The sequence below is a fragment of the Ictidomys tridecemlineatus genome, chromosome 9 (genome assembly GCF_052094955.1).
Source record: "Ictidomys tridecemlineatus isolate mIctTri1 chromosome 9, mIctTri1.hap1, whole genome shotgun sequence".
In the NCBI taxonomy this organism is placed as follows: Eukaryota; Metazoa; Chordata; class Mammalia; order Rodentia; family Sciuridae; genus Ictidomys; species Ictidomys tridecemlineatus.
In genome coordinates this window covers 19,582,181-19,610,102 of record NC_135485.1, presented here as the reverse complement: position 1 = coordinate 19,610,102, position 27,922 = coordinate 19,582,181, and the positions used below count along the sequence as shown (strand labels likewise).

The window sequence follows — 27,922 nt, the reverse complement described above, 5'->3', positions numbered from 1 at the left end:
TAAGTTTAAGAAAATTCTAATCATTTCTGTTTGAATTCTTCTGTATTCTGTGTTCATTCCTGCATTCATTCCCTCAATTCATTTGCCCACTCATTAAATGTTAGCTGAGAACAGACTTTAGGCCATGCATAATTCTAAATGCTGGCTATGTTGCTTATGAAATTTAAAAGTCTTTGTTCTCTTGAAGCTTACATTCAAGGGACACTTTTTTTTCTACATACTAGTCAGGATGATCTTTTTAAAAGTATTAATGAGAAATCAGAAGAGAGCCATCACTAGAAGAGTGGAATAGGGAACTCCTAAACTCTGACCCTCCACCAAAGCAATGGTTAAGCTAGTAAGAATATTAAAATCAACTTTTTAAAGCTTTGGAATCTAGTAAAAAAAAAACTTAAAACAATATCAAGGGAATGCTTAATGAAAAAATAATTTAGGTAAGACAGTATTTTAGCATTTTAATTTACCTGCCTTCTATTCCCTGTACTCCAGCTTGGCAGCAGTCATGAAACAGCATACCACATTCCAAGTGTAACTTGCTGGTGCAGGAGGGAACAATACAGTTCTTGTATCAAAAATTTGTGTTTGTGTGTTTTGACCTGTTTAGAAGCTACCTGAGGAACTGTCTCAGATTTGCCTTTGTTTCATCTGCCTAATCTCAGAGCTTTCTTAGTATACAAGTGGCTTGCCAGGCATCATTTGTCAAGAGTGTAAACACAAAGGCAAATACTAGATTTTTCTCTCTCCCTCACTAACCCTGGTTATGAGGCATAACAGATGGGGCAAGTACTAGACAGACTAAAAAGCAATGGGATGCAGAGGATGGGGAAGGAGAGAATAAGTAAAAGCTCCTGGGGGGATCTAGAAAGCCCTGAGATGCCCTTAGGCTTTCACCTCCGTCTGACTTTTAGGCCCTGTGCAAAAAAAGAGTAAAGGCTAAGGGACAGTTGTAAATGGCCTGGGTAAGCCTTGAAGAAGTGATCCATTCCAAGCTGATGTTCAAAGTCTGAGAGAGTGTGTTTTATTTTGATATTTTGGTTGTAGATGTTTAAGGAATCTCTGTCAAATCACTAGCTGACAATTAAACTAATGGAGCAGAGACTTCAGTGGGCATACAAGACAATCTTTTTATAGAAATAGTTGAAAAAAGTCATTAAATAAACAACTGTAAAAATAAAACAACAATAATGAATTCTGGGGTGGGGAGAGAATCTGACGTCCAGAGTTACTACATTATAACGGTTAAGACAGCCCATTTTCAAATTGAGACCATAGAGGAAAGGGACCAGGGGGTGGAAGAAGAGGGGGAGGGAAAATGCTGGGGAGTAATATTGTCCAAATTATATTGTTATGTTATGTACATATGTGAATATGCAATACAAACCCCATCATTATGTACAACTATAATGCACCAATAAAGATGTGGAAAGAAAAAAACACAAACAGCCATATATTAAAAAAATAGCCAATTTTCAATAATGAAACAAATTAGACATAAAAAGAAACAAGAAATTATAGATTATCCCCAATGGGGTGGGGAAAAGAAACTAATAGACATTGTCCTTTAAATCAACTGTCTTCTTAGCCTGGTCCCTGTCTATTTCTCCTACATTACCTGTATCTGCTCATTATCATTCACTGGCCATCTTGGTGTTCTTCAAACCATTAGCTTGTTCCTACCTTTGACCCTCAGACACACTGTTCTTCTGCTTCTCTGTAGGGCTCACTCTGTACCTGCTGGTCTTTGTTCTATTCCATCTCCTCAGAGGTGCCTTTCCTGTCTACCTTATCTAAAATAGCCACGCTCTCCCTAACTTCCTATAATTTTCATTTTTCTTTCATTGTTTACTTATCACTGTCTAAAATTATTCTCCCCCTACCCTCATATGTCTCCTTTACTAGCATGTAAGCTCCTTGGCAGCAAGTACTTTATGCTGTGGATCACTTACTTACAGTCATGAGCCACAAGAGGGCTGAATATTTATCAAATGAATAAAGATTATGCATACATGTTGAATAACTGGTACAACATGTACAACAACAAAAATGAAAAGCTTTAAAATTTCTGTGAGATGTCTCAGAAATGTTCCTTACCAGTTGTTTAATGAATTTATTAGAGAAAGAGTCATTTGAATCCTCAAATGAAGTGAGAAATGCCTGATGCACTATGACCTGTCCTTTCCATCCTAAAGAAGGTAATCTCAGGTATGGGTGTGGCGTTGGTGGTACAAAAATCTCTGCCCACTCTAACCACACATCTTATCAAAGACTGAGTATTCCAGAGAGCTGCAGACAAACCTGTGTTTCCCTGTGGAGACTAAGAAAGACAGGCTGGTTTGTATGGTGGTAGAGGTAGAGGTGTCCTTGGGATTTCACAGTAATATTATCACTGGCAGGGGTTAGAAAACAAACTGGGTAAAAATGTTGCTTAGTATTGCCTAAGGTAAAGAAAAAAGGGACAGTAGACTGACTGGTCTTTGTCTTTTCTTGTTCTGCAACTTAAGAATCATTGCCTACAGAAAGGAGTCCTTAATTCTGGTAGCTTCTAAAACAACCTAAGAGAAGAAAATATTGTATAGAATTAAATTTATGAATAGATGCCAAATTATCTTAAAAAGTTTAATCTTTGGATTAAACTTTTTATTCTGGATGAAAATCTTTCTAAAACCTATCATATGCATTATTCACTTTTTCAATATATTAACCACTTTTCTTTCTTCCAAGAGAGACTATAATAAACTCAGTATTTTCTCAGGGATTAAGGTAATTGTGATAAGAAATTGTTTCTGAAGACAAGACAAAATCTGGCTTTGCCACTCACCAGGTGAGCAGGTTCATATTCCGGGCCTGTTTTTTATTTGTAAATAGGGATATAAATACCTGCCTCATGGGGCTAGTGTAGAAATCAAATGAGTTTAGCATGTAATATATTTAACACACTGCCTAGTATATAGTACTGCTAGAAAATGTTAGCTGGTACTGCTAGAAAAACACAGATTCTCTCTCTCTCTCTCTCTCTCTCTCTCTCTCTCTCTCTCTCTCTCTATATATATATATATATATATATATATATATATATATAAACACACACACATATATGTGTGTTGTAGCATATATATGTATACATATGCTCTAACTTGTAACCTAGTGATACCTTTTCAAAGGATATAAGATTATTGGTTTAACATAAGATAGTTCCAGGCTGCTTTACTGCAGTGCTTTCAAATACTGTTTTATAGTTTTAATATTTTCTTTTATGAGGTCTCTAATTTCACTTCTCACTGTTGTTTGTCATTTTTCATATTTATATCAGTCTCTCTCCATGTTTCTATTTTTGCAGGGGGCATAAACCAAGTTTGTTAGACATATGTGTTAAATGAGAGCTAATATGTTCTTAACTAAGTTGACAAAGGTGTTCTATGTAGAGAGAGAAAGAATTGAAATCCATAAACTTTGCTTTTGACTATTCAGAGGTATTTTATTTATTTTTTATTTCCTATTTCTTAATAAATAAAAAAAAAGTTACCAGAAAGTTAAGTTTCTGGAATAACTGATGCAACAACAATATTACATTTATATATATAAACATCTAAAAATTTACATTTATATACACATTTACACACACATAAATGTTACAAATAACCATTCTCTAATTTAATTCAATAAATGTTCATTACATTCTTACTAAATGCTAGATACTGGGGAACAATATAATCTTGAGCCTTCTGAAGCTTACAATATCAAGGGGGAGGTAAAGTATAATCAAACAGTGTCAAGAAAATATAGTAAGAGATACCAAAGGTTTTTTTTCCACCAGGTCTTATAAAGGCCTAGAGGAAGGGCCCTTTACCCTACCAGGGGATTCAGGCAAGTGCTAGTGCTGAGTCTGGATGGCAGCTGGGTGGAGAAAAGTTATTCTAAGAATGGAAACAGGAGAGGTACTGAAGCAGCATAGTTCTTTTGTGAGAGTATGTGGCTATGAGTAACAAGAAAAAATAGTTTGGTATTGCTATGATTAAAAAATAATAATGAGAAATGAAACTGGGAGGTAGATTATACAGGGAACAGATTCGAGAGGTCCTCATATATATGCCATGCTGAGAAACTTGGATGTTACTTAAGGGACAGGAGACACTAAGGAAATTCTTATGTGAATATAGCTCAGGAGCAGAGTGCCTGCATGAGGCCCTGGTTCTATCTCTAGCACCACAAAACAAAAAGACAACAAATAAACAACAATTTTTGAGAAAAAATGTCAATCTTCAGATTTTCATTTTAGATATACAATTCATCAGGGTACAAGACAGAGCACAAAACCAGAGAAGACAAGGAAGATAGACCAGGTAGGTGGCTAGAGATGGTGAACCTGGAAGGCGAGGCAGTAGCCTTTGTGTGGAAGAGGGTCCAAGATATGAAGAAGATAAAACTGCAGGACATGAGACTGACTGGAATCTAGGGTAACTACCAGGCTCCATGCTTTGACTTACTGGACAGATGATAATGCAGTTAACTAAAAGAGGAACAGTGTTTGCTTATTTTTTAAAATTTAGCTTCCTTTTTCCTTTTGGGGTCATAAGAAGATAAAATAGTTTAGGTTGGGACATGTTAACTTTGAGGTAGTCACAGAAGAGGTCAGAACTGGAGACAAAAAATTTAGAATAATTAACCTATAGATCCATGAAAGCAAATGAAAGCCCCTATGGAAAGCAGCAGAACAATGGTAAGGTATCTAAGGAGGGGCAGAAGTAGACAATCATGAATGAAACTGGAACTCTATGTTGAGAGGCCTTGGGAAAGAATAGTGCCATGAAAGCCAGTTTAAAATGTAGTGGTTAATAGAGCTAAACACACTCATTCACAGCTACATTTTCTGAGAACTCACTATGTGTCAGGCATTATACTGTTTTACAGACTGTATCTCATTTAATCTATAATCCACATGCTACAGTTGATGAATCTAAAGTTCAGAGAAGTCATGTAACTTACCCAAGATCATAGAGTGAGCTGGCAGAACTGGGATCTGAACCCAGGTCTGCTGTATTACAAAACCCATGTTCTTAACTCTGCTGGGGTAAAAGAACTTCTTCAGGATGCAACGTAATATCATCATAATAAGAACTGCTATATACTGTTTTTCCAAGAAGCATATCTTAAAAACTGCCTAACAATCTCAAATGAATATTTAATATCTAAATATTAAATATGAGGTCATTCATATTTGTTCACTTCAAAATAGATTATTTCAGTGGTAACCTCTTCATAATCTGTATTTCATAAATACCACACAGGTCAAATTATGAAAATAAAATGCAGCACAAGAAAACTCACTTCTGCACTGTTCCAATAATGCCAAAAGGAAGGTCCCAGCTAGACTACTGTTCCTCAGATGAAAACACATACCTTGACTTAATAAGCCTACTTAGCTTTCTCACAAATTATTGGTCCAAAGGAGAACCACAGAAGGTATGACTCGTTTAGCATGGAAAAATTCACTGAAGTATGTATTCCATGGACACTTATTTTAGATGATAAATCATTTTCCATTTAAAGACAGAGAATAAGAAAATCTCATTCCTATTTTATAGAAGTTGTAATTTTTGTATTTCCCACTAGAGGAAGCAATAGCATTACTCTTACCATTTGGTGGATAAAAGACGGCATATTCTTCTAATCCTAGTTTTCCTGTAAGAGAAAACCATAGAGGGTTTCAATATGATTTAAATCAATTTTTAAAATTAACTTATTATGTGAATATACTAATAATGGAATTTTCAAGAATACTATAGTCTGATTTTATTTCATATTATGGAATTTAAAAATTTGCCAATGTTTTGATAATAGCAAACCCTTTCATTAATTAAAATCAATAATATAAACTTCAGTACAAAGGAAGTGATACAAAATAAATAATAGAACAAATGCTTTCAAACTCCTTAAGCATGTAAGAAGGGAAAAAAATCTATAAGCATACCATTATTTTGCTAAATATAAATAATTCTTTCTTTTTAGAGAGAGAGAGAGAGAGAGAGAATTTTTTAAAATTTATATATTTTTTAGTTTTTCAGCAGACACAACATCTTTGTTTATATGAGGTGCTGAGGATCGAACCCCAGCCACATTTGAGCCACATCCCCAGCCCCCAAATAATTCTAATCTAGTCATTAAAGCAAGTTCTAAGCTTTGCAATATCTCATTAGCTTACATTTTTTATGGAATGTGCTGAAAAGCTAAAAGTTAAGTGTCTTTAACTGTACAGTGGTCATATTTTCTATGACCAGAGAATGGGGCTAAAATTTGAAATCAGAATGTCCTAGAAAGTATATTCACTATAATCAAATGTTTTTAAGAGTTTTACAAAGTAGCTTTCCCTCAAAGCTTTTAAGTTTCTCAGTTTGTCCCACCTTTCACTGAATATCTTTAGGTAGCTTTTTTCTTGACTATTTTTCTAACCCCTTTGAGTCTACTGAAAAGATATTCAGACAGGTGCAAGGAGTACACCTGTAATCCCAGGTACCTGGCAGGGTGAGGCAGGAAGATTCTAAGTTCAAGGCAAACCTGGACAATTTAGCAAGACCCCTTCTTGAAGTAAAATAGAAAAGGGGCTGGAAATGTAGCTAAGTGATAGAGTACTTGTTTAGCCTGTGTGAGGCCCTAGGTACAATCCCCAGTAGCAAAGAAAAAGTAAATAAAAATAAATTCATTCTTATGCTGGTTTTTTTAAAAAAGTCTTTAATTAAATTTTTTTTTTCTTGTTCTTGTTAGAAACAGTGGCAGAGAGGAGACAAAGAATAAGAAATATGAGAAGAGAAGTTTAGGATAGAGTAGAAACAATAAGGAGTAATTTTTGTGTAAAGAGAGAATAATGAAAAGGAAACTGATTACTGCACTAGATGTTGAGAGGCAAACAAAAATACAGTTATATAGTTTCTCAACCATATAGTTTATGAAATAGAAAAAATCTTAGATTATTTTTACTAACTTTTTTCTTTTTCTTTCTTTTTTTTTTAAAAGCAGGTTTTAAGTGTTTAGAGTTCAGAGGGAAGGGAAATTGATGACATTTTGGTGACACAGTGAGATATACTCAAATTCTTCAAAGTCCCAGAAAATTTTTTAGAGTGGGGGAAGGGAAAGCTTTCCACATAAAGAACATATGGAGGCTAGAATGAATATGGCATATTGTGGAATAATCAGGGTAGCAAAGTTAGCTAGTTTAAGACTATCATCCAATGAAGGGACTTGAAATCATAGCCGTGTTTAGAGGTGAGTCTATTAGGTAATTAAATTCTGTAAGTTCATTTTAGAAACAAGGAAATTAAGAGACCCCCAGGGTATGTGGAGCCCAAATCCAACACAACATGAAGTAGCATGTCCTAGGGCAGGCAGGAGTTGGAGCAACCAGGCGGGTAGGTCAAAACCCAGGAGAAATAGTTTCATTCTTCAAGGAAACACAGAGAAATCATATACAATAGGGCAATGAGCTTTCTGTGCTGGCTATTCATCACTTAATAAAAAGGAGTTGAGAAGGGCTGTCAACTAAAATTAGTTCAGTTTTCAAGATCTTGATATGGTGATATATTATAAGCAATTAGTGATAAAGAGAGTTACTAAAATAGGAATTAGAGCTCTAATAACACGTTACTTTAAAAGGCATTTTGAAAGAAGGAATATAGAAAATTAAAAAAAATTTAAAAAGCAAATCTATGTGATAAACCCATAGTTAGGAAAAGTCAACAGATACAACAAAATAGCAATACTGGAGAAAATTGAGAAGGCAAAATGTCTTCTGTAGTGAGAAAGTCCCTGAAATGCTGCTTCCGGGACCTGTGATACGTTGTATTGATTTAAGTGAGAATGAAAAGATAGTTAACGTCAACTGAGAAAAAAGTAATTTACAATTAAAAATTGGTAAAACCAATATAAGCTATGAAATAAACATTCTTGGCATGAATCTGTAAGTCTTAAATAAAACTCCTTAATATTACCAAAATATTACCTCTTATGTATGATTTCGGTGGTGAAGCACTGTTGTATGCAAAGTGACCCAATACTGACGTATCCCGGGAAAAACAAAGTAATACCTGGATGTAACATTGGAAAAAAATAAGCAATTAGGCACTGTTATAAAGTCAGATAATTCATTATTATTATTGGGAGGCATTAAGGTGGAATCCTTCAAGCTTAGTATCTTGCAATGGGAAGAGTGCCCTCTGTTGGTTTACCTATGTTAAATGTTAACAATGAGATGCCAAGTATAGATAGCCAAAGTTCTTCCAAAGATTTCTCAGTTTGCCACTAAAGTTTGAAGAATATCAGAAAATATAAGTTGCTAGCTACCAGTTGATTCTTTTCTTGTTCATCTGGAAATGAGAAACACCTAGATGAAATTTAACAGATGAGAAATATATACGGTAGACCAGGTAACCATAGTGTCAGAACAATGTGGGAAATGCAGAAAACTGGAAATAGTCATTGCTGAGATGCTGCAGATAGTTGGCCTTATCAGGGATGAAGGGAAAGAAACTCATGGTGTTTAGAAGGAATGGCAGCAGTGGTTTCCCAATACAGAATAGAAGTTAGTAGTCCTAATCATCAGGTAGACTGTGGCAACTCTATCTGGAGATAAACATCAGTATAGCTGAATCAGAATCAAGGATGCACATTAGAATAAACTGGATGCCGTCTGACAGTAGCCTGAAATTTTGGGCCAGGAGTCCAATCCCCAGGAAGATGACCAGTGACAAGAAATCTGGGTCCTGGGATTCTAAAAGATAATACCAAAAAAAGAATTCAGGATGACTAAAAAGGGCAAAATAGGGGCATAGAGTCAGGGTTGAACTTGTAGCAGAGTGAATGGAGAAGGAAACACTTTGTGTCTAAAACACAAGAAAAAAGGCACAGTTTTTCTAAAAGGATAGATGTGGAAATTGCATATTAGTCAGATTCAATGTTAAAATGTGTAACAACTATTGCCACTGATTTTATTGTTTTAAAAGACTACAGAAGTGATACACGTATATGATAAAAATGAAAAAGGCAGATAATCAAAGAGTAAGAAAACATCCATAATTCCACTACTGGTAATATGTAGATGTAAGGCCTGGAATACCATAGTCATTATCACCTATTTTTATATACACATGTACAATTTTTTTTTAAAAAAGGATTATGCATATAGTTCTATAACCTATTTTCCCTCAATGTTATAAATATTTTCTATATTCTTTTAGCTTTTTAATTTTTTGTTTTAATTAGTTATACATGATAATAGAATACATTTATTTACTTTGATATCATACATAGATGGGATATAATTTCTCATTCTTCTGAGTGTAAATGTTGTAGAATCATACTGGTCATGCAGTCATACACACACACACACACACACACACACACACACACACACACAGAGAGACACACACAATTTGTTTCGTTTTACTATCTTTCCTATCCCCACATCCCCTCCTCTCCCTCCCTTCACTTCCCTCTACCCAAACTAAGGTAACACTATTATTCTCTAGTGACCCCTGCCTTATTGTGAATTAGCATCCACATATTAAAGAAAACATTCAGCCTTTGGTTTTTGGGGATTGGGTTATTTCACTTCACATGATATTCTCCAGCTCTATCCATTTACTGGCAAATGCCATAATTTCATTTCTCCCTAAAGCTGAGCAATATTCCCTTGATTATATATACCACATTTTCTTTATCCATTTATCTATTGAAGGACACCACTTATGTATTAACAATAATTCATCTAGCCCATCTTGTTTTCCATTTCCCAGTTACAAGCAATGCTGCAGTGAACTTCCTTAGAACTCTTTATGTACACCTTTAGTTAACTTTCTAAAACTGGACTGTTTGGTCAAATACTTTACGCATTATATACTTTGCGTGGTGGTGTATTGCTACTGGGGATTGAACCCAGAGCCTCACTCATGCTAGGCAAGTGCTCTATCACTGAGCTAGATCCCCAGCTCTGCTTCAGGCATTTAATATTTAACACTTTAAAAATCATTGCCAAGGTAGGAATTTTTCTAATTTCTTATTTATTAACACATCTAGTAGTAAGATAGGACACTTTTTTCTTTAATTAAAACAGATTATCATCATTTCATAGATAAAAATGGCATATAATCATATATTGCTTTAATTTAATTTGTGAACAGAAAGGTATTCAACACATTTACAAAAATAATGAGTTGAATTTGCTTTGTTATTTTTTGATCCATTTTTAATTCATTTAAATGTTTTTTAACTTGATTTAAATTTTGTGTATAAGGATCTTTGGTTTAAGTCTAATTATATACAGTGTGTGTGTGTGTGTGGTGTATGGGAGGCAGTACTGAGGACTAAACTCAGGGCTTTGCTCATGCTAAGCACAAGTTCTACCACTGAACTACATATACCCCCAGCCCTAAGTCTAATTTTATTTTGAAAATGGTTTTGCTCAAATAATGTTAATTATTTTGACACAGAGATGTTTTTAATTTTTATATGCTCAAATCTACCATACTTTCTATCATACTTAGATATTAATCCATTTCCACATTTATAGTCTACGTTGGACTCTTAAAAAAATTCTAGATCCATAAAATGTTATTGAATCAGTAAATAATATTGACTCTACTCTTGCCAGACCTTCATGGACCACTGTGGTAGGCAGAACAATGCCCTCCAAAAATGACCATATCCAAATCCCTGGAAACCATGGATATGTTACCTTGTATAACAAAAGGGATTTTGCAGATGTGATTAAATTAGCAATCTTTACATGGGAATATTATACAGATTATCTGGCTGAGCTCAATATAATCACAGAATCTTTTAAGTGAGAGAGGCAACAAGCCAGAGTCAGATTTCAAGATGTTATCTGCTGGATTTGAAAATGAAGAAAGGGGCCACACAAAGAATGCAGTTTCATTTATTGCATTCTAGAAGCTGTACAAAGTGAACAAATGCATACTTTTTCAGAACTTCCAGAAGCAACATAGCCTGTGAGTATCTGTACGGTCACGTGACTATAGGCCAGTGAAACCCATTTTAGATTTCTGAACTTTAGAACTATGGATAATATATATGTATTAAGCCATGAAATCTGTGGTTATTTATTATAACATCAATAATAAGCTAATACCCAATAAGTTAATGCAAAATAAATGAATATAAGTAAAGTAAAAAATACAAGTAATGTAAAAATATATACTTAACAAATTTCTATCATTGTCTTACAGGGAAAATAATTCCTAATAAAATGTTCATATTAATTTTCCCTTAGTTAAGCAGAGTGTAGGTAGCACGGTACTTTTAGAAGGAGCTCTGTGCTTAAGTATATCCCTCTGGAGTCCCTGATGTCATAGAAAAGACAAGATATTTGGGACTACTCTAAGGAGAATATTGGTTACTTTAAGGTGATGATGCCAGAGGTGGTATGTTAGACAGTATGGGCTAATGTGAAACCCTGGGACACAAGCAGAGAGCTGCCAGCTCCTATTCTAACTTGAATTGTTACCTTTTGAGATTCTAATGTCTGTATGTGTAAGGAAATGACAATACAATTAAAAATTTGCTAGAATATGATTATATGATGATGATTTAAAATTGAGTTGAAAATTTAACTGATTACTTACAAATTAAGAAAAATTAAATTTTACTTGAGTGAGGTTATACAGGGTAATGATTTACTTTATTTATGGGAGTTTGAAGAGACTGGACTCATAAATGTGAATTTATGGTTGCTATAGCAGATCATATCTAAAATGTCTACATACAACTACAAAAGTTTTACTTGGCCTAAATTTTCCTTTATTTGTAGAAAATACATTTATGGTAAGTGATGTAAATAATTCTGAGAAATAGGTTATTTACATTATACAAAGTAGATAGGAAATTGCAGATATCAACTGGACAATCACTTTAACATCCAATTACTATATACTTATTTTCATTTGTGATGCTCTTACATTTTCCTACAAATGAATTTGGAGAATTTCAAATGATAAAATTTCAAAGATGGCTTTTTAAAACATTCTGCCCTAATTTAATTTTCATACATAAAAGAGCCATGTAGCTTACTGGGCTTTGAAAATTGACAGATCTGGCTTGGGGTTCTGGTAGCTGTATGAGCTGGGCTCTTGAGTCTCTGCTTCTTCATCCGTAAAAAAGGAATAAAGTTACCATGTAGGGCTGTTGTAAGAATGGGTTACAGAGTTGGAATTGCTCTAAGGAGAATATTGGTTACTTTAAGGTAACGTTGCCAGAGGTGGTGAAATCTATGAAGTTGAAGTAGAAAATACCAGGAATCTATCTTTCCACTTAGACAACAATTGTACTGGCAGAATATGTCTGATGTAACTATTTCAGAACTCCAGAGTCTATTGAAGTCTTACAACTTTTGAGGGAGGATTTGAATAGTAAACTGTGGTTTCCTTTGGTCAATTCAGCTCTTAGTACAGTAGCATCTACCCACCCTCAAACCAAGCCCCTTGGCAGGTAGATATGCATGTGTCCAGGAGCAGCATAAAGAACCCAAGGCAGGGGGAAAAGTACCCTATCCTCCAAATAATGGGTATATATACTCGGATTGTTGATTGCTGCTTCTGATCAGAGAGGCACAGATAGGCAGAGGGCAGGAATGGAGGGGAAGCAGAAATTATTTGTTGTGCCTCCTCCAAGTGTCCCAAACCCTTCCCCTCTGGCTGAAGTGACTTTCAGTGAATTTAAGGGAACAATCTCTCACCACTTTAATTCTTCCAACAGAAAAGGAAAAGGAAAACTGGAGGGGGGCTGCGGGGGTGGGGTGGGGGGGACTGCATGCCTTTGAGTAGCAAGGGAAGATGAGTTTCAGAATCCAGATGCAGTAATGGCCCCTATACTATATAAAAGCAAGGTCAGTTGATCCATTACAAGAGTAAGGGAAAACTGGGTATAAAATTGCAGGTGCATGTAAGTGGAGTATGTGTGGGGTGAAAACATGGAGATTCTCTTCTGATAGCCTATAAATATTCTTTGAGAAGCAGAAATCAAAGTCAATCAGCTGAGAGAAAAAGGAGATTTGAAGAGGTTGAAGGTACTCAAAGTTATCTAGGAGAGTGGATGTGTGAATGGACTAAGAGAATGAGGTAGATTTGGCAGGCAGAAGAATGGACTCTTAAAGTTAGTGGTCATGAAATTAAAGTAAAACTAGTTAGCATGGTTCCATGTGTAGCCACAATCAAAATCACGATGTAGCTACAGAATTGATAGGGAGCTCTATTTATCCAGGGTTAAGGCTTTGTCAGATAATTTCTTCTAAAACGAGGGAGAAGGGCAAGGGAGTTGAACACATATTCAAGAAGTGACTGGAATGCCAGATCATGCTGTTGACATGTGAGTCACATTTGTTCTCTCCTATCTATTCATAGAGATCTTGCTCTGTGTCAGGTGCTCATGAACTCTAACCTGAACTGCTGGAGCTATTCACTGCCATACTAAGCTACTCTCTCCTCACCAAACACAGCATATTCGTGATTCATATTTATTTTTGCTTTTCCCATCCTTCTCCTAATTCTTTAACTTTAAAAACTAAACATTTCCTAAAACATTTCTATTCTGCAGACACCACTCAATTCTGCATGACTCCTAGAATTTTAATTGTACTTGGTTAGAACTGAATAGAAATCTTTATTCATGTACTTATCAATTTATAACTGTGTCTTTTCTCTCATTTTCCACTAAGATGTGACTTAATATCTTCTTTTGCTACCACAGAAGCTGTATCAGAGTAAACACTTAATAATTTGACTAAATGGATACATGAATAAAAGATATCTAATTGCACTGGAAACTTTAATTTCTAGTTGTAAATGGATACAATATCTTTTTCATTTATTTATGTAGTGCTGAGGATCAAACCCAATGCCCATGAATGTGAGGCAAGTGCTTTACCACCGAGCCACAACCCCAGCCCTGTAAATCTTTTTTAAACTCCACTCAGTGGCATAAAAGCATCTGTAAATATGGCAAACTCCTCAGTTCTGCTACTAAGTATATGCGAGATGAGCAAGCATTTGAGGGAGGCTTGGGTGTACTACACAAAGAGTCAGTCTCCATGTTTTTCATTTATTATATGAGTTATTTTCTATCAATATTTTATACTTTTTGGACAACATGTTAACTTATATAGGTGTAATAATGCCATTCAGTACTGGAAACTGGTACTGTCAAACTACCCAATTTACTTCTGTTGAATAAAAGGTGTCTTTTGAAACTCTGACATAATTTAAAACTATCAAAATCTCTAAATATTTTTAAGAATTTCATGCAAAATAAAAACTGACTAAAGTTTGCAATACTAAAAAGCTGACTTATTACTTAAAGCATGATTTCCATAAAATTCAGTGCTTTTTGCCTACAAAATCTAAGTAACTTTAACATGAGGCACTTAGGAGCAGTTTCTGTGTATCCTAGTAACATGGGCCCATATTTTCTTTAAAAAGGGATTACCAGAGGTTTTCTCATCTGTATGTGGACACAGCAATGCCACATGCCAACTAATTTTGTAGTCTAGTCACAAAATCCAATAAATGGGTAGCAGCTGGAAGGGATATGGGGCCCAGACTCTAGACAGAAACACTAAATTGCTCCATTATCATTAATTTTCCCTGAGCAGTTGTGTTGCTACAAAGCTCTGCCAAAAGAAAGCCTGTAATGAAAGATGAGAAGCTTTCTTCTGACATACACAGACACATACATCTATAAATGTAGATTTTGTTTCCAAGAAAAAAAAAACAGAACTCAATTTTAATGCAATTACATATATTAGTTAAAATGAACTAGTAATAATTCAGACCAAGTAAAATAAATAATTAAAAAATATCACAATAGAAGTCCATGTGAGGAAAATTTACTTTTGCATAATCTCCCCAAAGAAGTCTATGTGAGGAAAATTTACTTTTGCATAATCTACCCAAAGAGAAATTTAGGTGTTTGTTGTAACAATCCTTCTGTTAAGTAACTGGGATCTTTATCTGCATTAAACCTTATTTCTACAGATGAATGAACAAAGAAAATGTAATACATATATATAAGAGAATATTATTCAACTTTTAAAAAGAAGGAAATTCCCCCATTTAAGACAACATGGATGAACCTGGAGAATGACATGTCAATTGAAATAAACATCTCACAGTGGAAAAATATGATATGATTCAATTTATAGGAGGTATCTAAAATAGCTGAAAAAATGGTGTTTTTCTGGGGTTGGAAGGGAAGAAGGATGGGGAATTGTTATTGAATGGGTTCAACATTTCAGGTATGCAAGATGATTTTAGGGATATGCAGAACATTGTGACTATACTTAAAATTATTATATTGAACACTTAAAAAGGTTTATTTAGTATCATTTCCAAAGTCTAAAATCAGCAGAATCCTTGAAACATAACTGAAGAAATTATTTAATGTTTAAAAATAACATAATTTGGACCAAAATATTGATAAAATGAAAAAGGTTAAAGTACACTCCTATATTACTTACTACACTAATTTAATACTAATGCTTTACACAACACTTTAAAACAATTTCCAAGAATTTTGTATTCATGTCCTGCCTCCCTAGCTAGCATATGCATCCAGAGGTAGTATCATTTATATATAATGTAAGGATCACAAAATATTTACTGATGATCATTGTGCTTTTTCTCAGAAAATGTATCCACTGTTTATAAATAATTCTGTTGTCTGGCTCAGTCCTCAGTAAGTTTTCTTAGAACTTACATGTATGTCACTAATATGTGGAAGAAACAAAAATAAACATTCCTTTAAGGATATTCCTGACACTATTTGGACAAATTGTTACTATTCTCATTTAAAACAAATGCTCTCAATCCCAGTAACTTGGGAAGCTGAGGCAGGAAGACTGCAAGTTTGAGGCTGGTCTCAGCAATTTAGTGAGATTCTATCTTAACAATAACAAAATAAAGAAAAAGGAGGGCTGGGATGTGGCCTAGTGGTAAAGCACCCCTGGGTTATTTTAGTATAAAAAATAAAATAAAATAGATAACCTCAGTAACTTTTTCTCCAAATGAGGCTGATTTGTTATTTGGCAAGCCCCTTTCAGTACCACCAAAGAGGGTTGGTAGTTGTCACTTCAAACTGGCAATCCTCTCCACTACAATTAACAAAAGTGACAAACTTAACAAAAAATTTACACTCTTTCTATTCATTCTCTGAAGCAGATTAGCCACAGACTATATATATCATGTCATTATGTATAATTTATGTGTTCATATACTTGGAAAACAGTTTTGTGTTCAGGATCAAAATAGCATAAGAAAATAAAAAAATTAACTAAGTGGTTCAATTTTGAAAGCATAGATATTTGGCTTTATTTTTTTAAATATATTTAACTGTGACATTAACCTATTTTCACTAAAAATCAGTTCATAAAAATGGATCCATCACATCTAGAACAAAACTGAGAAATCTAGACCTCATCAACATGACAGTAAATCTCAGTCAGCCAATAATTACTAATATTAAGCTTTCATATGAAAAATGGAAACTTTTTTAGTTAAAAAAAAATAATTCTTTCAATAAAAAACTACATTATCTTAAGAATTTTATTTGTTATTTACAGTGTGCTAGGCACTAAAATTACAATAAGAACCAAAACACACAATTTATATGAAAGAAACAATTATAAAATAATCAAGTAAGGTATAAGAAATACTATAAATAAAATATATTACACAGTACTTTGAAAAACACATATTAGATGTCTTTATGTTGGAGGTTAGAGGTTATTCAGGGAAGATGCAGTACATGTAGTAAATTGCATTTACCTGGGAGCTGAAGGGAAAATAGGAGTTTATTAGGTGAAGAGAGAAGGGTGACAGTCTTCCCTATAAGATGACCTGGAGGTCTTATTACCCTGAAGCAGAAAAGAGTTTAATGACGAGTCAATGATCAGGGTGGCTGGAGCAGCCAGCATCAGGGCAGAGAGTGAGCAACAAGGCGGGAGAGGTGAGATGGAGACAGGGTGGCAAAATCCCGTGAAAGACTTTTGTTTTGTTTTTTTTTTAATCACACAAGTGACGTGAATTTACTGGTGTTTTAAAAAGCCCAATAGGACTTCACTGTGCAGACCAAATTAAAGGTGGGTTGGCCAGCGTTAGGCAAGAGAGAGAAATATGATGGTCAGTTTACTCTTTAGTTGTAGTATAACAGAAGACTTGTAGATTAATACCAATAAAATAATTCCATCTTTGGAAGAAAACCAATAGAATTTTTATGTGTAACAGATTATAAAAAAAAAGTCAATGAGTAAAATCCAGCAACTATTAACTCTTGAGACAACAGAATTTTAAAACCTGGATTTAAAAAGTATAACACTATCCGTAATCAATACCTTTATGGAAAAAAACAAACTGCTTTGTCTTGTTTTAAATCAGATAAATAGCATTTTTAGGGTAATTCTGATATATAAGTACAGTTTAGTCCATACTCCATTTGAATTAAGAATATGAAAGCCCATGAAGGTCTGGTAAACTGCCCAGGACCGCAAAGACGTCTGTCTGAAGACAAAACTATTAGAATGTGAGTTAAATAGATGGAAAAAAAATAAATATTTATTTGAGCTCCTGAGATTCTCTCATTGCTTTTGGGTTTGACATTCTATGATATGTCTGGGCATGGGTATCTGTTCACTGAGTTTCTTTAGATGCGTAAATTAATGTTTTCCATCAAATTTGAGATGTTTTCAGTCATTATTTCTTCAAATTCTGCTTCTTCCTCCCTTTTCTCTTACTTGTATTCGTTTCATAAATATGTTGATGAGCATAATCATACCCTTAATTTTTCTGAGACTTTGTACATTTACCATCTTCCTTGTTCACTGATTCTTTTCTGATTTTCCAAATGTACTGCTAAACCTCCCTGGCAAATCTTTCATTTCAGTTATATTTTTCAATTCCAGATTTTCCATTTGGTACTCTTTTACATTTAAATTCTTTCTTTTTCAGCAGTACTGGGGATGGAAACCAGGAGCCCTCTACCTCTGAGAGACACCCCCAGGCCTTTTTATTTTTTTAATTTTGAAACAGGCTCTAAATTGCCACAGCTGGCCTCAAACTTATAACTCCCTGGCCTCAGCCTCCGAACTGCCTGGATTACAGGCATGCACCACTATGTTCATTTTACAATTTCTTTTTATTGCTTTTCTTGATTTGATGAGGCAATGCCATTGTAAATAGCTTTACCTATAGTAAAGATCCTGAAGAATGCTTTATTTAGGATGATTAGAACTTATAATTTTGGAGAGGTAGAATCTTGTAGGTTCAGAGCCAAAATTATCTTGGGCTACATATTGGGCCCATTAATGGCCATTTACCTTAACTTTTGTATCTGGCCTAACATTCTCATGATTATTATGTAAACTAGTTGGAATGTGTCACTCAACTTAGCATACCTCTAGCTTCCACCATCCTAAAGCTAAGAATACCATAAGACAACATCTAAATTCATGCAAGAGATACCCCCTCCCTTATTATAATCCACCTGCCTGATGCTCCCACCAGTGTAACTGGTATATATTTTCACCTACGACTTTCTTTTGTTCTGTGACTATAAGAGTTTATGTAACCTCTTTTGTGGTAATACATGTTATTCAAGGTAACTGAAGTCTATATTTCTGGGCCATGATCACTTATATTTGGCTCAGAATAAACTACTTTTAATTGTGTAGGGGGGGCAGGTACTGGGGATTTAACCCAGGGGTGTTATCCACCAGTTCTTTTTTATTTTTGAGACAAGGTCTCACTAAGTTGCCTAAGCTGGCCATGAACTTGCAATCTCCCTGCCTCAGCTTGCTCAGTCTCAGGGATCACAGGTGTGTGCCACCATGCCTGGTCAGAATAAACTATTTTATTTCCTTTAAAGTATGAACATTTTTTTATTTTGATACTATCACACTTTTTTTTACCTCTTTAATCATGGTTTCCTTTAGTATTTTTAGATATACTTACAATGGCTGCCTTAAAGTTTCTATTAATTCTAACATTGAAGCCCTTTTGTAGGCAGCCAGGGATTGTGGTTATTGTTATTTACTTGCTTCTTTAGTGACTTGGTTGGAATATGTTATTCAAGTCTAGTTCTCATACAGTATGAAGGCTCTGATGTACCTCAGAGGGTATAAATTTGGACATACCCACTCTTCAATGATACTGATTTTAGCAGGTATTTTTGACTATCTCTTCCTCTAATCTCAGTTAAGCATTATGTCTCTGTTGGTATCACAGATATCCTGTTTCACTAATCGCAAGCTGTTTATTTTACTGTTTGCAACCACGTCCTCAGGTAGAAACTGAGAAACCACAGTCTGATTCAATTAAGTTTGAACACCTTTGCACAAGTCATTTTTGAAATTTGTCTTTGAGGTTTGTTCCTATCCCACTGGGACTTGTTGTAACTGTCTCTCTAGTTCTCTTTGGTACACTAGCTACTTGTGGTTTAGTTGACACTCTCTTGGAGTTAAGAGCCTTCTATTAATTGCCTATCATTAAAATCTCTAGTATTTTAGACTCACTGGGTTGGAACTTTATCACACTCCGTATAAACTCATTTTCTTTGAGGAGAGTCTCAAAGATCCTGTTGTCAAGACTCCCTTTTCCCCTCCAAACAAAATCTCGGAGTCATTGCTTTGGAGCTGGGATGGGGACATTGACCAACTTCTCTTGGCATGACACTTCTACTTTCTGAGAACAGACACTGGCTAAGGAAACAACCTCTGGTCTTCTCTGCTCACCTTTCCCATAGAACCTCCACTCTACAGGCAAGCTGGGTGGGCATTCGAGCTCCTAGTAGTCTTGGCCTGCTAAGAGGAGGTAGAGCTCTTGAGGAGATCTCTGCCCTGTGGGAAGGGAGCCCCCAACTTCTAGGTAGCACTTCTTCTGGATTCAGCCATCTGTTAACACAGAACTGAGGGGGAAGAGTAGCTGTCTGCCACTCATATGGAGATACTGTAGCGCTTGACTAGGAACTAGAGGGAGTGGGAAGCCTGATCTTGTTGGCCATACTCAGAACTGAAGCTGTCATTTTGATCAGAGGGTGAGGGGAGGCCAAAAGTAGGTCTCATGTGCCACAAATGGTTTTCACTAGAATTTAGTAGCTTTTTATGAATAAATGCTTCTTACTGACTTGTTGTAGAATCTTGGGACAGTTTCCAGAGACTTTTATTTTTCTTATAAATAGTTTCCACTAGCTATGTTTTGTCTACTGGGGATAGTTCTGTGGATCTACTCATGCCACCATTACAGAACTGATAATTTCTTTTCAACATTTCCAAAGAACAGAGCTATCAATAAACTAGTAGTGTTATATAACTTTATATAACTTTAGACATTCAAAAGTTTACTGGGTACCAAGAACTAGACACAGTGCTACATATTAGCTACATAAGCAAGTAAACTTTCCAACTTTTATTTTTAGATTTCTCAACTCTTAATTAATATCCAATTTTATATTAAAGAATAGAATTTTAAATCTTTACTATTTTTTTACATTTGAAATTATAAAATCTCAAAATTGTTTCTATAGTTATTTCAAATTTTAATTTTAAAAAGTCTTATACTTAAGCTCTTAGAATGTGTGATTAATTAAGCCTGTTTGAGAGATTCTTATTTAACTTTATCTTTCCTTTAAAATATATATAAACCACCAACACCATTATCAAAGAAAACACTTGTTCATCCAAACAGCTGGGACTGATTTACGCTTAATCAATAAGAAATTATTATATGGAATCTATACATTTCCTTGATGACATTTATATTGTCATTCATTCAAAATCAATATGTATGTGTAATCTTTATCTAAAAAGTACATTATCTAGATAATTCTATGTGAATTACTTATTTTCTACTTATGATAAATTATTTTATCTTAGTAGATATGAAAAAGACCCAGGGAAGGATCCAAATCCACAGTATCACCATATGAAATTGCCAAGGAATAATCCTGACACTACACATTGATTTCAAAATATTTACTCAATATTTTTAATAAAAAGTATCATGTAAATACTCTCTCTAAAGTTATTTGGATGGATTAAATATGAATACAATTTAAAAATCTCTGTCAACAACAAAGATAGAAAACTTACCTCTGATTGTAGTATATGTGACTAAAAGGAACAGTCTAAAAATTCATTGAGGAACTTTTATTCTCCCACCCCATTACACTGTAAGGGCAAAAATTAACTTTATCTCAACTTTAGAACATGTAATATGATAAACATGATTTTGATTTTAGAAGGATTTAGTTAACAATAGAGATAACTCTTAAAGTATAATGATTCAGAAAACCTAAAACAAAAAATTACATATTTAAAATTTTAAACTTACCTGATATAAATAATCTTCAAATACAAAATAATAATCATCATTGCTTGCTGTCAACTTTACATCCTATGATAAAAAGTAAAGAATATGTTATTGTTTAGATATTAGACGGACCCCCAAAGTTCATGTATGAGACAATGTAAGAAGGTTTAGAGGTGACATGATTGACTTATGAGAGTCTTAACTCAATCAATGAATTAATCCCCTTCAGGTAACTGAAAGCAGGTGGGGTGTGACTAGAGGAGCAGGTCATTAGGGACTTGCCTTTCAAGTTTATATTTTGTTGTGGTGAGGAGAGCTCTCTTTCTGCTTCCTGATCATCATATTCTAAGCTACATTCCTCCCCCACACTTTTCTACCATGATGTTCTGCTTTACCTTGGGCCTCAAAGAATGGAGTCAGCCATGTATGGACTCAGACCTTCAAAACTATGAGCCCCAAATAAACTTTTCCTCCTCTAATTGTTCTTGTTAGGTCTTTTGGTCATAGCAGCAAAAAGGCTGACTAAAATAAAGACTGCTTTCTGAAAAGAACCCAGATGAATGTCTATAGTCCTAAAGCATAATTATTTAGAAATTATTTAGAAACAATGATGCAATGAATCTATTCCTTTATGTAAGATTATAAACTTCTCAATTAGATTTTATCACTGTTACATATTTACTTGACTAAGATATATGATACATTATTTGATCACTACTTCCTTACATTTTTTAAGGTTCAATTAGTAACTTTATTATTTATTTCAATTTTATATCCCTTTAATATTTAGGTGTCATAAAACTTGAAAACTAGATACAATCATAGCATCTAGAAGCAACCAAAATTAACTGGTCCCAAATTTCAGCTTTAATCTCATAATTCAAATATACATACTTGCCATTCCCTCAAAATACCAAATATTTTCTGGCCTTTGTGAATATTCATTTGCCAATCACCATTTGTTCCTAGGAACCTAATATTGACTTTTCATAAACTCATCTTCTAAGAGCTAGTCACTAACTTCTCCCGAGTCAAGTATTAGTTCCTTCCTTTAAATATAACTCTATTCTCACTTCCTGACCACTTTATAAGTTTCTGCTCTCCTTGATTTTTATATACTCAGCATCACCATAGTAACTTCCACATAGTAGCACCCAATACATGTTTGAAGAATAAAGGACAAATAAATAAAAATTAACAGAAATTACACGATGCAGCAGGTATCCTTCCCCAATAACAAATAAACAAAAGCCCAGAAAAGTAAACCAAAACATCTCCACTTTCCCCGAGATATCTCTGAACATTTTGCACAGTGAGTTGGAAGCTGCTGCTTTGTATAAGAACATGGATATTCTTTATATACAGAGATATGAAAAATTGTGCTCTATATGTATAATAAGGATTGTAATGCATTAAAAAAAACATGGATATTCCAACAGATCTGACAAAGATTTGAAATCCAGTTCAACTACTTCTAGCTGTAAGACTTTGATCAGGGACTCCAAGCCTAGGTCTTCATATCTGTTCATGGGACATCATTAGCTACTTCAGAAAGTATGGATAAATGCCCAGGACAATATGAGAAACAGAGCAGGCCCCCAGAAATCTATTTTAAAAGTTAACTCAAATCCTCTATAATTATAGTAATTTTCATTTTTTCATCAGTACATATATTTAAATACAGATCCCGAACTTGTATCAAAAAACCCCAGATATAAAGCACACCATACTTTTGGACCTAAGTAATATATAATCAATTCAACAAGTATTGATTGATTGGTTGGGATGAACAAAAACATCAAAACACAAAGAAATAAGAAAGACAAATATTTAGTTCCTAATGTCTACATTCTTGCTGACAAGAAAATATACATAGCAAAAATATGGAAAGAAGTACAAAGAAATATTGCAGAAGTCCATTATAACATAGATGAAACTTTGCTGGTGAGCACATCAGCAATTGGTAAGAATGAAATGAGTCATGGGTGACTGTGGAGGTAGTAAATGTGTACCAAGTCTGGAAAAACTTAAAGCCAAAGAACAAAGGGAAAGAATGGGGTGGGTCTTCTATGTCGGAAGACAATATAGGCAATGGTAGAGACTGGACATCTGTACCACTGGTGATACTGCCTCTTACTGAGTTAACTGGTTCTTGAGGACCAAAAATCTTTGCATGTTTTAATGGTAATGTGATTCTCCCAAACTCATCCCTAGCCAACAAAATCTGACTCTCTAGTATTTAACTTTTCTTATTAGAGAGAAATAATTTTTTTCCCTCAGGGATATGATAATGAAGGAAAGTTAAGAAACCCTAGTACAAATTATCAAGTCATAGTAACTTTTAGAAAACTGTAGGTATGGACACAAGGCAACTTTGTGGGAAAACAGAAAGCAGTTAAGGCAGAACCATTTAATAACTTAGTGTAGTAGGGCTGGAGTTGTGGCTCAGCGGTAGAGTACTTTGCCTCATATGTGTGAGGCACTGGGTTCGATTCCTAGCACCATATATAAATAAGCAAATAAAATAAAGGTCCATCAACAATTAAAAAATATTTTTTTTAAAATAAAATAACTTGGTGTACTGAGAGACTGATGATATTTTGTATTTAGAATTGCCTTGTCCCATTCATCCCTTTCACCTCTTTATTTTCAGTTAAATTTAAAACTTTGTCTTTGTTATAGGGAGTGTAATAAAGCTTTAATAAGTTTTAAAAATGCAACTGCTACATGCATAGGCCATAGGCCTTCATAGCTTCTTTTTTAAAAATAAAATATACATTTGCACTGGGGGTCCCTCTTCAGAGCGGCACCTCCAGCCTGGTATATTTTTCAGTTGCTGAACTTCTCATAACCACTTTATCAGCAGCCCCAGTGACTTAGTGTACCACTTCCATTTGTATTATTTTATTATTTTTGGTTTATTTCTTTTAGCAGTTGTTTTATTATTATTTTGTGTTTTTAAATAGCTTTTGCCTAAGTGTGTGTTTTTATTAGTACTCTGATTACAAAGCTGCAAAAGTTTTGCATGGTGTACTCTATTTTCCCCTAAAACTCTGTGATTTTTAAGACATATTATTGCAGAATGGGAGTCCTCCTCACCTCCAAGGAAAACACTGACAGCTTAAATGCTGGTGCCTACTATTCTTATGGTAGTTGCCAGGATTAAATGATAGTCTAGGTAAAAGTTTGGTACACTATATGGCAAATAGTAAGCAGTCACACAATCACAGTTGTTATTATTGCCCTTGGCCATGTTCTACTCAGACACATTTCAAGGTCTTCAACATGTTATCTTTTCTTCCCCATTTATGAGAACTGCAGTAAGAATCTCCTTTACATTTTGAATTATGAATTTAAAATCCAAGTCTCTTAAATAGTAAAATTACTAATCCGGCAGTAGTCATATCCTATGTTATGTGTTAAGCATCTACAACTTGACTCAACAAGTTGATTAACAGATGCTTGAAGACAAACATTCAAAGTATTCCTACCCTGAAACTTGAAATATATATGGCCATATATTTAGAAACTAAAACAAATTTTAAGACTTCAGTTCAAAGAGACATACAAGTAGGCCCTAAAGAATCATGAGATAAAAATGATGAAATTATTATACTCTGTTTTTCTTTTCAGTTGCTTCTATATTTTGTTTGTGTAGAAAACTTAAATTTTTAAATCTGTTTTTCTTACTGAAAAAACAGGAGGTCCAGGAAAGAATCATGAGGATAGATTCATAGGGAAATGGAAACACTGAATTCAGACTATAAGTTTGAAGGCCAACCTTAATTTTATAGGTAGAATGATAACTTAAAATTATTATTCATCTATTTATTTGAGACAAGGTCTCACTAAATTGCCCAGGCTCACCTAGCACTTGCAATCCTCCTGCCTCAGCCTCCTGAGTAGCTGTGATTACAGGTTCCTGGCACTAAAAATTATTTTTCAAGTTTAACATATATCATTGCACCTAGTACCTGACCTTCATATGAAAAACTCTTAATTTTTAATGATAATGGAATGAAAAAAAAACTATACATATTTTTACTTACTTTATATATTAGACTGTCCACCAAAAGGTCATGTTGTATCACATTCATCTTAAGTTGCTCATAATACAAGATGTCCTAAATGTAAAACAGGTCAAAATATTAAAGGTCAGTCACATTTATAAAGCCAGTCTCTATAACTTTAATAAGTAACAATCTTAATAATATCATAAATACTAAGAAAATAGGAACTCTGTTCTATTCATTACTACATCCCCCAAGCCTGACCAATATAAGATGTTCAACAAATATGCCTGTTCCTTTACTCATGATAACATCTGGCACTTTGTGGGTATTCACTCATTATTTGCTAAATTGATTTTCATTTAACTTTAATAGCAAATATAGTAATTTATTAAGTAGTTTCTAAATACAAGGCACCATTTAACAATTAAACATGAATTAACTCATCTAATCCCAATAAAATGGGATTGAATTTTATTTAATTTCAATAAAATGAAATAGATCAATGATTACTATTCCCACTAACATTTCAGAACTAAGGCCACAAAACTATGAGATTTGATTAATCCATACTGCCTAATATGCAAATTATTACAAAATAGTAAGTTCAAACATAATAAGTCACTACTAGTAGTAAAAACAATCATATGGTATAAAAATAAATCAGATTTTATATTAGAATATGGTCTCATAATACTTTAAAATTTGACTCTGTATCATGATGAGATAGGCTATGTTTATTTAATAGAGAATAAGAAATAGAAGGAAGAAGAGGAAAATTAAAAGGAAAGGACTAAGAAAGAAAGGAAAGGGAATGAGGGAGAAAGGTAAAGCGGGAGAAGGGCTTGAAACTGTAATAAAGTTAAGCATTAGATTAATACTTGATCAGAAAAAAAAAGTTGATCAGAATATTAAGGACAAAGGTCAGGATCAAATGGGTAGTAGCTGTCTTAAAGGGAGGTGGCAATATTGTCTCACTGCTTTAGCAGATCCCTACATTCTTCTGAATGCCACCATTCATCTCACAGACCTGGTCTCCACCCATGCCCACTGCTTGGCTTTATCATATACACTGTGTGATTCTTTCCAGAGACATTTTCCTAAACAAGTAAGAGTTGTGGGAAAGGATCACCTGGGACAAGGAGGAATATTTATTGCAGGATGATATCTTACTCTAAGTTTCTGGAAATACTGATTTCTGTATATTTTTCATATATCCATTTGTCTTACCAAAATGTCTTGTTTACATGTTTTTATTAGTATACTATCAGTAAAGGTAATATTGGTGTTCATTCTGACATAATTATACATGCATGAAATAGAACTTGCTCCATTTTAGCTTCCAGTACTTCCCTGTTCCCCTTTCTCTATGCCATTGGCATTCTTTCTATTTATTTATAGTTAGTTAGTTGATGCTATATAGAGATGTGAAGGTAAAATTCACTATTATATATATGTATGTATGTATATATATATACATACATACATATACATATATCATAAGCTCTTACTTATCACAGTCATTTTTTGATCTCTTGGATTTTCTAGGTAGACAATTAGTCATCTGCAAAGAAGATAACTATGTTTCTTTTTGTCCCCAAACATAAACCAATTCATTTCCATATCTTATAGCTAGGACCTCAAAAAACTATGATGAATAATAATAATGATAGTATTACTACTTTTTTCCTAATTCTAATGAAAAGAACTTTGGCATTTCTGTTTATTTTGTACTTATTGTGTTTTGAGAACTAGTCTTACTATGTTTCAATAATTCCATTTACTTTAAAGATTTGATTAGAAATGGCTGTTGAAATTAATCAAGGCCGTATGATACCTACTGACATTTTTTCCCCTTTAATACATGGATGTCTGAGAGGTAAAGGCCTACAGGCTGTGACACCCATCATTCAACACTCTCAGTGTTGATTCAGTTGATCCAAACTGGCCAGTCCAGTCTCCCTTTTTTCTCAGTGGTTCTCTAAGCTGCATGGTTGGTCAAACAAATGACCTTTGTGTTGAAGCAGATTACCCTTGAGAATTCTTATTAACATTTTTATTAAATGATTTTGCATTTTATTCAAGGACCTTTGTATCTCCCACATAAAGCACTGAGAATTAATAGGTCTTACAGACATTTGAAAAAACACTGCTTTAGAACAATTTTGGTAATAATTTATTTTAACTTGAAATTTGCTTTAACATTTTTACTGACATAAACAAAGAATATTGATTTAAGGAAATATTTCTTTAGGTAATATATATGGAACATGTATTCATATCTGCATTATAACCCATGAATTATAAGTACTCAGAGAACTTAATTTTAGTTGCTAAATTTATTTGAAATTGCATTTGTAATACTTTTTATTATAAATAAATAGTATTCCCTTTGTAATCAATGCTAGAGAACTACTAAATATTTTTAAAAGTAATCACTAAAATATTAATTTTAGTATCACATGCTTCCACAAAATACATCTTCAAAATGCTGTGAATGAAATGTTTTTAACTCTGAAGAAAATTTTTATTGATTCTTGTTTTTTTAAAAATATTTTT

At 33.9% G+C, this 27,922-nt stretch overlaps 1 protein-coding gene across 3 annotated transcripts in view; it reads right to left on the bottom strand.

Moving 5' to 3' along the window:
• Tbc1d19 (TBC1 domain family member 19) overlaps nt 1–27,922 on the bottom strand; it is a 141,658-nt gene that overhangs the window by 33,597 nt on the left and 80,139 nt on the right. For all 3 annotated transcript variants that reach the window (XM_005318905.5, XM_040292566.2, XM_040292567.2), the window contains 4 exons: nt 25,403–25,477; nt 21,375–21,437; nt 7,991–8,075; nt 5,635–5,679 (listed from right to left, as the gene is read on the bottom strand). In XM_005318905.5, the coding sequence (XP_005318962.1) occupies nt 5,635–5,679; nt 7,991–8,075; nt 21,375–21,437; nt 25,403–25,477 (268 nt within the window). The remainder of the gene's footprint in view (nt 1–5,634; nt 5,680–7,990; nt 8,076–21,374; nt 21,438–25,402; nt 25,478–27,922) is intronic.